Consider the following 10626-nt stretch of genomic DNA (forward strand, 5'->3'; position numbering starts at 1 on the left):
TCTGTGTATTTATCTGTGCAGGCTATCCAGCGGCTACTGGAAGAAGTGGAGGAGAAGCAGCGAGCTCTGGAGGTGTATGGTGTCCAACTAGAGAGGGAACTACGAGGAGAATCAGGTAAACAGCACAGGAAATTTGTGAACGTTTGAAGAATATGCTAGCTTTCTTGAAGATGTTAGCGCTTGTTTGGGAATTTAACTTTCTGTTCAGTTTGCAGGGTTGGAATAGGCCCATTTGGAAATTTGAGAAACTGTTTATAGACACCACCACATATTTCCCTAGAAGCGTTGTTTCCCTAGAAATGCTTTATTTAATCCTGTTAACAATTTTTTCATCCCCTCCCCTAATCTTTCTGTTTGGTTGTTGTCTTGGTTGCGTGTTCAGAAAGAGCTGCTTTGTTCCATTTTAATATTTGCATAATGTGTTATGGTTTGAACTTTGTTTGAAGTACTTTGGAAGCATTTAGCTGCCTGTTTTACCCTCTGTCGCAGATAAAATACATCTAAACAAAGTGCACACCTAAGATTGCTTTGTGGGCTGCAATCTAGGTTTTGTACTATTAAGAATTAGTAAGGGGAAATCTTTTTTGATCCATTTATCATTTTTATTAGAAATATGAGTATAACATCACATCAAAATATATTGTGCATATAAAAACATAAAACAATTCTGTTCTTAAACAGAGCTTTGCTAAAGAGTCTTAGATCTTAATAGCTTAACAAGAAATAGAATTCTTTAATTATTTCTTCTTAGATTTCTAGTCTTAACATTTTTAAAAGGAGAGAATTCCCTATTCAATATTGAATAAATTAGGTTCACAGTCTTAATTATCTCATTGTTATTAAACATTCCTAAAAAAAAAAATGAAGCACACATATAAGGCTTATATACAGACACCTTTTAGGTTAGATAAGATCAATTTTGAATTATACCTTTGAGAAAGTAACTCTACTCAAAATTTGCCAATTAAACTTAAAGTTGTCTACAGTCTAGACATCTGTATATCATACTTTTTGATGTGTACACCTTACACAATATTTCTTTTTACTTATTAATTGATAAGTGAAAGCTTTAAGTACACTTTTGACCTGTAATAATTCAGTCTCACATTTGTTCATTATTCAAATAACTTCTTGGTCCAAGTGATAGATCTTTAAATCAGCATTTTCTCTTTGGATACTATCCAGGTTATCTTGATCATTATTGTTATGCCAATTACACAGAAGTGTGAACCTGCTTGTGTCTCTGTGTTGGTACCAGTTACTTTATTCTTTATTTAATTGCATTCTATGCAATATATTTAATTGCCTGTGGTTTGCAGTTCCAAGACAAGACAGCTTTTGCTTTTGTGTGTATGTTGGGTGTGTGTGTATTATTTTTTTAATAATAATTTCAGGCACATTGAGGACTATGCCACCAACTTTTTGTGGCATATCCATGACAATTGACATCAGTGATGGTGTGTTGGTGGCCAGATCTACACCAAACAGGATATAACACTTTGAAAGTGGTCTGTAAATGGTATATGGAGTGTGTCCTGGACCCCAACAGTTGTCAATAGCATTATAAAACAATTAAAAGCAGTAGTGTAGATCCCGCCAGTGTGTCTAGTTCTAATGCAGTCTTGAAAGTACCACCTAAGAAGTACCATGCTGGATCAGACCGAGGGTCCATTTAGTCCAGCACTCTGTTTACACAGTGACCGACAAAGCAAGACATGCTGCAACAACACCCTCCCACCCATGTTCCCCAGTAACTGGTGGACACAGGCTCCCTCAGGTACTGGAAGTAGCACATAACTATCAGATCTAGTAGCCATTGATAGTATGATACTGGCAGTTTTGTTTTCAATTCCTTTTCTTATCATGCCTAACATGGAGTTTGCCTTCTTTACAGCTGCCGTACACTGGGTTGACATTTTCATCGAGATGTCCAACCACAACCCTGAGGGAGCACTCACTCCCATGCACCCACCCACCCAACATTCCCTGCCCTGGTAGAGACACTCATCCCTATCTGATTATTGACCCTTATTTATTTATTTATTTATTTATTGCACTTCTATATCACTTAATAGCTGAACCTCTCTGGGCAGTTCACAAAATTTTCCTCAGAACCATGATTGCAAAAAAACAAGCAGAGCAGCAGCTGATGGATAGCCATTGGCCCCTGAAGGGACCTGTAACCCAGCAAATGCCATTGTCCAATAATTCCTATGTGTAGAGGGATGAGCACCAAGACAAGACAATAGGTGGTGGTGGTGGTGGGGAAATGGTGCCATAAGACCCCATGAATAAGGCTCAAAAGTATTTGATCTGTTATTTTGCTATGGCCTACTAAGATGTTATGCCCTTAGAAATGTAATAAATAATTAAAAATTATAATAAATACCCTTGCCTACTTAGTATGTCCTGAGAGACTGAGGCCCCTTGTTCCCTTCCCTATCCTTAGTAACTTAATTCCTTTTATTAAGGTTACTTATTCCCACTCTCTGTTGATTGGTAGACAGCTCCAGATGCTGGTTTTCTAGAAGAGTCAGTGATTACTCTTCATCTGTAAGTGACATATGCAGAATTTTTCATGGTCTCTGCAAACCACCCCTGAAAACTATGATTTTTTGGCTTTTGCTTAAAACAATATTTATGTGAATGTACAGTTCCAGCTGTTACTGTTCCATTCACTCACCCTTTTAAAAATAATGTGCACTATAGCTTAATGAATGACCAGTTCTTATTAGGTTAAGCTGTATTTAAGCAGGGCTGTGCTTATGGAGTTCAAGTGATTTAATAGGTATTATTACGGTAATTAGAAAATCATCACAGTTAAGCAATATTATCGAGCTGCAAAGGTTCTGAATAACCAAATTTAGAGACAGGCCTGCAAACACTAGTCTTCCATGACATTAATGCAACTCCCCTCTAATAATTGTGTGAGTACAGACTGAAAGGCTCTTTTGTTAGTGGGAGTTATTCATTAACTACTGGACTAAATAAGAAGGGGACATGTGTGGGGCAAAACGAAGTGGTCCAAAGGTGATGAGCAAAATGTGGCTTTGACATTTTAATGCAAACTTACCAAATCTCCTGAATCTACATACTAACTGTTATGCAGTTATACAGAAATATGCACAGTTTTCCGAATTTTGTGGTGCAGTTTGCAAACTATGTAATTATTTATTTGCTGCATTTGAAACCCACTTTTCAGTGATTGTCTCCTGAAGAAGCTCACATCAATTAAAAGAAAGAGATGCCTTGCCATCAAACTTATAAACTAAAGTGTGAGACACGAATGGGAAGGAGAATGGAGGGAAAAGGAAGAGGGAATTGATCTATTTTTCAAGACCAGAGCAAGCTGGTGAACTATAAGATCTTGTTCAGACAACATACTAAGCCACGGTGGTTAAGCACTTTGAGCTAAACATTATGGCTTAGTGTGTTGTGTGAACCATGACTTAGTGTGTTGTGTGAGCCATTCCTAATCATGGTGGCTACATAACCATAGTTTAAAAATACTCACTAACTGGACTAATGTAATTCAGATATAATTCAGCACTACTGAATTGGATGGATCATTGTTCTGACACCTTATATCCTAATATAAGAACAGATTTATTATGAAGATACAGAAATAGGATTAGGGGTAATTTAACATCAGCTGTATCTTTCACATAGAACTTAACTTTTTTACACACCTTCTAACCTACTGTTCAGCCATTTGTATTTGTAGTGTTTGATTGCTTGAAAATATTCATCAAATCAGCAGTGCATGTGTAATGCATTGTGTATTTTTTAGAAACTTTTACAAACTCTGCCTCAGTTTCTGCATGGCATAACTTTTTGGATTATGGAGAAGAAAGCCTGATCTTGCAATGTTTTTTTAAAATGTCTTAAACAGATTCAAGCACACAAGATGAAACTCAGCTGCTACACGAATGGTTTGAGTTGGTGTTGGAGAAGAATAAATTAATGCGCTATGAATCTGAACTGCTGATCATGTAAGTAGGAACTCACAGTTTGCCATTAGTAGCAAAAACCTCAGAGCTGGAGAGAATATACACATGTTCCAGGCTGAAGATTCCCCCCTGAAGCACGCAGATGTCCATTACTTAACTAAATTGCTGCATTATGCCTTGCATAGCATATCACCATTAGTGAACAGAGCTAGAGAGTTACTGCTTCTTACATTATTGTCATTTGCAGCTGGAAGTGTTTTACAATAAATGCGTTTGAATGCTACAATCTGTTTTAGACATATCATATCAGTAGGGCTACGGTACTGTTTGTAATGGCAAATACGTTCTCCTGCGATAAATCCTAATGAAACTTTAGGCACTGGATGACAAACAGGTGAGAGTGCCAGATGAGCGCTTTAAACAGCATCCATCCTCCCTCCACCCTACAAACACACTACTGGCAATTTGTCACAATATAAGGAAAAACAAGGGTGTGTACAAATGTATTATTTTCAGTGTTGGAAATTATTCCGTTGTTCTGGAAACACCCATTGTACTTCAGCTTCAGTGTGTATTCTTCAGAACAATAATACCGATGATGATAAATGATAATAAAACATTTGTATAGATTTTAATTGGGTTGGAATGAGAATGATATGCCTGCGGGCACTTATTGGAAAGGTCTGGGAGGTCATAGCTGGGAGATTGTGTCTATGCTGCCTTGACCTATCCTGAAAGAAAAGCAGGATATAACCTTTCTGTGGCTTTTGGGAGCTATACCTCAACTCAATCAGTCATACTCTTATTTAAAGAGATGTAGCCAAGGAAGTGGACTCGGGGGGGGGGGGGGGTTTCAAAGAGAAGAAGATAAAAATGGTTACTTTGAAAGACTGCACTAGAAAAATTGGATTAATAAAAATGACATTGGCTGCCCCAATTTTTCTGTCCTTATATTTTGTGTGCACAGTTTGCTTGCTAATTTTGTTGCTAGGAGGTCTTCAAAACAGCAGAGCAGAAATGATGTAGAAAGTCTTGTTGTGGCCAAAACAAACAAAACTGTTTTCACCTGTCAACTGCCTATACAGTTTAAATTAATTTGACATGCCACAGTCCTGTTTCGGAAAGGGAAATAACTTGGGAGATTTTAAGTAGCATTTTGTAATTCTGTGGAGGACTTCACATGTTATGTTTTTAAGGGGTATATTGAAAATCTTTTATATAGACAGCAAAATAATAATCATGACAATGAACCGATATGCAAGCAATGCGATGTGCATGATGGTAATGATAATAGTAAGTATTGTGTGTATAACAAACTCATGTTTTCAACAATGAGTATGATGTGGGTAAATACACCAAGCAGCTGTTGAACCCCTGCTGTATGTACATTCAGTGGACAATACATTAATATTTATTTATTTATTTATTGGTATCCCAGACTGGTGTAGTGGACTATTCCTTTTTATGTTCAGAACAAGCCTGTGTTGTACGTTAGGGTCAGAGATGGTGACTGGCCAAGGTTATCCAGTAAGCTTCTTGGCTGGGCTTGATCTGAGTACCACAATTCCATACACTGCTCCTCACTGACTCTGTACTGCCTGGAGCAGCCTTTATTCTCAGTCATAGAATGTTCTTTATGTATGTTGCCTTTTTCTAGAGCACTGAAATTGATCAGATGTTGCTATTTTTGGGTGATGGTGGTGGTCATAGGTGTTGGTGGTATACATGGGAATGGAATGGACTTGAGCATATGGGGCTGATTTGCCAGTCCATTAATCTTGCAGAGCAGGACAAAAGTTTTGGTGCCACCTTTTCTATAATATATTGATGGGTATACTGTAGATTGATCACTTATCATAGCAGAGTCTCTATTATTCTTATGCCCAGAGCCAAAGAGCTGGAATTAGAGGATCATCAAAACTCACTGGAGGAGAACTGAGACAGAAAAATGGGCCACTGATGGTAAGCAAAGTACTGAATTAATTGACCCAGTTTTCACCTATTGGCAGCAAATCATGGGTTAATGCTGTGTTTTAGTGTGGTGTTTTTAATACTGTATTTTAATATTATGAACTGCTGAGAGATTTTACTATACTCTGTGGTATATAAATGCCAAAAATAAATATATATAAAATAAAAATACATGATGTCTGAACCTGGACTCTATAGGTTAATCATGGGTTAAACAACAATTCTAGTAGAGAGTGGATGGTGCATGTTCACCTCTGGATTACAGACCCAGTCCTAAACTAATGCCAGTTTTTAAGATTAATAATGCCATGATTTCTTCTGAATAACCAAAAGAGGAAGCTTTGGGACTTCTTTATGCAGTTTTGTACATTAAAAAGAGGTGGACTAGAAAGAGATGAACACCTGAAATCTCTTCTTAAGAGGACTGATTTTCATATCAATACCCCCAAATACAAGATGACAGAGTATTACCAAGACAATAATGTAAGATCTGTTTGGTCATTCCCACACTACTTTATACATGATTTGGGGTGGAGTGGGGTGGGGGTTATACATATTAATAAATATTCTGGAAATGTGACACTTCACCCACAGTATGAAACTGAACCATTAAGTGAATGATATGTGACTTTCAAAAGTAGTTTTGTTAACTGCCCAGAGAGTTTCGGCTATTGGGCAGTATAGAAATGCAATAAATAAATAAATAAGGTATAGTAGTCTACTATTCAAATTTTTTTAATAAAAAAAAAATCCTACTGGATTGGGTGTGTTTGATCCTGTTGTTCGGATCCCAGTCTGGTTATGTTTGACTAAGGGCCAAGCTAGATATTTTTAATCCAACTGATCTTGATACCAGAAGTGACCTTGGCTGCAAGTAACAAGCTTGAGGACAGATAATCCAAAGACACAGGGAAGGTTTAGCTGTCCCTTTTGTTCTAAAAAAAGAAGAGAGAGCTGTCTAGCTCTATATATGATTCGTACAGAACCACCTTTAAATAAATGGGTCTGCTACCATCACATTTAGTTTGGCTACTGATTTTAGGGGTGTTTCCAGAAAGAGTTCTCAAGGCCCTATGATATAGACCCACCTACTGCTGGAACCCTTGATAAATGTATGGAGGGCTATCAGTTCCCAAGCCCTGGTGTAAACCATTCTTTTGACACATTAAATGCAAAGGTAATTAATGCAATATACCATTTACTGTAATGAGGAAAGCATTTTTAACCGTTCTATCTTCACATTTCTTATAAGGTGCTAAGTGATGAACATGAAATATGTGATGATAAGAGGCAGAAGAAAGCTGAAGCTTGGGGGAGCAGAAGATGGTGAAAAAAAGATGAAAAGCAGTATTTTGAAAAGTTGAAACTATCTCAGGGGTACAAGGACATACTCGATCTCCACGCAAATTTTGTCTGAACATGATGGTGAACACCATTAACGCAAGATTATGGTTAAAATCTTATTGTAGAGGAAAGAACAGTGTGATCACTATAACTCCAAAGGGAAGGAGTGATGTTCCTATTAAACATGATTAAAACAGCTTTTTTCTTCTTACATTACAGTACATGCAAAAAGAGTAAATGAAATCTATGTGTGCCTTATCTGATATGCTTCCCTTGTGGAAATGACATCAGAAGTGTTCGTTGTTTTTCATGTCCTGGAATTTTAATACTAAGTGTTCTTGAAAGTTGTAGATCTATAGCACTGCTTCAGTTTTTCTTGAGAGTATAGCCCTTCTATCCATCTTTCTATATTTGTGTACATGTCCTATATATGTTTTCTTTACAGAAAATTGTTCCAGTTTTTAAAGCAAGCATCACCAGAATACCAATATGTTATCCTTCAAAGTTAATTCTTGTAATGGAGGGTATTTTTGTGATTATAGATTATATATATATAGTGTAAATAAGTAGCCGGGAAAGTGTCAGCAGTGTTGAGCAGATATAATTTACAAGATGTGTTTACAAGGTAGATGGTACTGCGTATATTAAATGGAGCTTTAGTACAGTGGTAAATATTTACAATTTGTAAAACTGTAACTTAATATCAAAGGGATATTTTAGCAATAAATATGTAGAGGGATCAAGTGAACCTTTTGCAGCTGGCAGAAATATTACTGCGATAGTTTTTTTGAGGTACTTTGTCACTATGTAATCTTTAGTTGGGTATAAAAAAATTGTGGCACTCAATGTTACCACTTAAAAAATGGCTAAATCCTTTTTGTACGATGCTGACAGTATTCACAAGGCCATCTGTAAAGATGTATAAGCTATACTTCTGCTGCTGAAGATAAATGCATAAATAATATTTTCCAGATTGATACTTTGCGAAATCAGCTTGCAATGCTCCTGCTTTGTTCACTGAAACTCTCAGAAAACACTGGATGTTCTATGCGCTGAACTTGAAAAAAATATGCCTCGAACAACATTTATCACTCTTCTTTGAACTGCTTTGAAAGTTCATTGATTTTTTGTAGTTGATTTTTTTTAATTGTATGAGGGACCTGGGACAACATAGGGATGGTTCCGAAATATTCTTTTTTGTCTTTCACTCTAACAGGAAAAATCAAGCCAGCGATTAATTATGGAAAAGGTTCTTAAATGCTGGCTGGCTGCCTCTGGCTGACCAATAGCAAGTGTATGCATAAAAGTGAGTAAATCTCTAGTGTGTAATTGAGGGGTGGGCAACTATGCGAGGTCTGAGGCCATTTTCACACACCTTTGGCCACCACATTCTGTGGAGTGCTGCACACTCATGGGGCACACCCTCAAAAAGAGAAAAAGAAAAAGAAAAACATTGCTGGTTTGCTGTTGAAATTTAGTGGCAAATTTGATAGCAAATCACTTTGTAATGCTATAGAACACTACACGGGTTAAATTTAGCTTATAGCCCGCCCACCCCACCCACCCACATAAGCAACCTGTGGAGCTGTGTTTTCCACACTGTTCTAATCAAAGAGCAGAAAATAAATTCTATTCTGTTACAAATTATGCATAACCTAATTTTGTAAAATATAACAAAAACTAAGGTCCTGTTCAGACAATCTTGGTTTAGAAGCCACAGCGATGCCTATTCCCAATCCTGTTTGAGCACAAGAGGAGACTGAAAGTATGTTTTCAGTTTAGAACAAACTGCTGTTCCCTTTTAAAGTGAACTGTTGGTGCATGTGGTTGTTTTTAACCAACTTTGGTTAGAACAAACTGGCATTCCCTGCGTTCGTATGTAATGTGGAACTGCAGTTTGCTCTCAAGCCAAAGTGGGTGCTTTTTCTCTCCTCCTGCACATGAAAAGGAGCATGTGGCTCATACCTCTTCCTCCCCCCTATTTCCACCCCCCAGTTTATACCTGATCATTTTAGACCCTAAGAATCCTATTAAGAAACATGGAAATGCCTCTGAAGGTGGTAGAGAAAATAAGATTGTGTTTTTTCCAATATGTACTTATTTTTGCGTGATGTTTACATAGAATGGCAACTTATATTTATCCTTTGGTGTTTACTTTTCTGTTTTGGTCAGTAAGTGAAATACCAATAATGAATAATGATAGAACAAAGCTGCTTTATTGTGTAAGACAGGATTATATCAGATTTATTTTTTAGAGATGTACAGTGTCTGAATTTCTCACTTGTACTTAATAAGATGCAATTTCCTCATAATATATGTGCATTTTGATCTACTGCATTATTGTGGTATAAGCTATTTTCCGTGGTGGTATTAAAAATATATGAAAACTAACTTTATATTTGGATAATTTGAGTGCTTATTGTTTGTGTAAGGAAATATATGCATAATACAGCTTTGTATTTTTAATCAAAGTGGCTTAAACGTTCTCAGGAGTAAACAAGACTTTTCTGTGACCAATGAAGTCACAGAATATTGCAGTCTGGGAAATGTTTAATGGAATTGCAGGTTCCTATTGGTTTGCATAAAGGTTTCTGTCTTCAGTGATCACTGATGAAACAAGAAGCAGTGAAGTCACAGTTGAATCTGGGTGGTGTCCAACTAACCCACTGTGATGGGACAGCTTCTGTCAGTGGAATGGGGAGATTATCCCTCTCCCTGCAGCTCATGCTCAGAGCATTAGAGGACTCTGTGGAATAGGTTTTGGGGAGGCTACAGTGGGGAGTGCAAGAAAGGAAATTCCCATTGTGCAAGTGGAAGTCTGCTTGTCCTTGTTTTCCTTCTGCAAGTGGAAAAGGCATTTTCCCATTTCCTTATTATTGCTATCTCTGTGTGTGGGGAAAGTCAGTACAGTACATAGGAAAGTGAATGCATTTTCTTAATAATTCCCCAAACCATTTCCCAGAATGGAACCTGCTCATTCCAAAGGTATTGTATGTGTTAAATAAACAAATGTGAACTGTCAGTTGGATGGGGTTTGGTTTCTGTTTACAGAGGATGCCTTCTATGCAGACATAATTCAAGACACAGAGCTGATTTGCATGGTTGGTAGTAGGGTTATGTGAAGCTTATTTAACCCCCGAATAACCCACTGTGGCTGAGTTTGGATAACACTCTGCCAGCCTATTGGGGGTTGCATATTCATAAAGGCAGCTGTATCCACCTGGGATGTGTAGGATAAGCATCCTACGAGCCCAACATGTCGTGTAAACTAGTGTTAGATTAGAAGGTGCAGCAAACACTGACCACAAACCAAAGCTTTGCATGCACAGGGATTCTTCTGTTCACTGTTGTATTTTCTCAT

General features: G+C 37.3%; 1 protein-coding gene across 2 annotated transcripts in view; it reads left to right on the top strand.

Moving 5' to 3' along the window:
- The window catches only part of MICAL2 (microtubule associated monooxygenase, calponin and LIM domain containing 2), a 162638-nt gene extending 152433 nt beyond the window's left edge, over positions 1–10205 (top strand). For both annotated transcript variants that reach the window (XM_063117290.1, XM_063117291.1), the window contains 4 exons: positions 22–115; positions 3893–3992; positions 5838–5912; positions 7174–10205. In XM_063117290.1, the coding sequence (XP_062973360.1) occupies positions 22–115; positions 3893–3992; positions 5838–5889 (246 nt within the window). In that variant the 3' untranslated portion in view covers positions 5890–5912; positions 7174–10205. The remainder of the gene's footprint in view (positions 1–21; positions 116–3892; positions 3993–5837; positions 5913–7173) is intronic.
- The last annotated feature ends 421 nt before the right edge of the window (positions 10206–10626 follow it).

Source organism: Elgaria multicarinata, chromosome 2 (genome assembly GCF_023053635.1).
Source record: "Elgaria multicarinata webbii isolate HBS135686 ecotype San Diego chromosome 2, rElgMul1.1.pri, whole genome shotgun sequence".
NCBI classification, from domain to species: domain Eukaryota; kingdom Metazoa; phylum Chordata; class Lepidosauria; order Squamata; family Anguidae; genus Elgaria; species Elgaria multicarinata.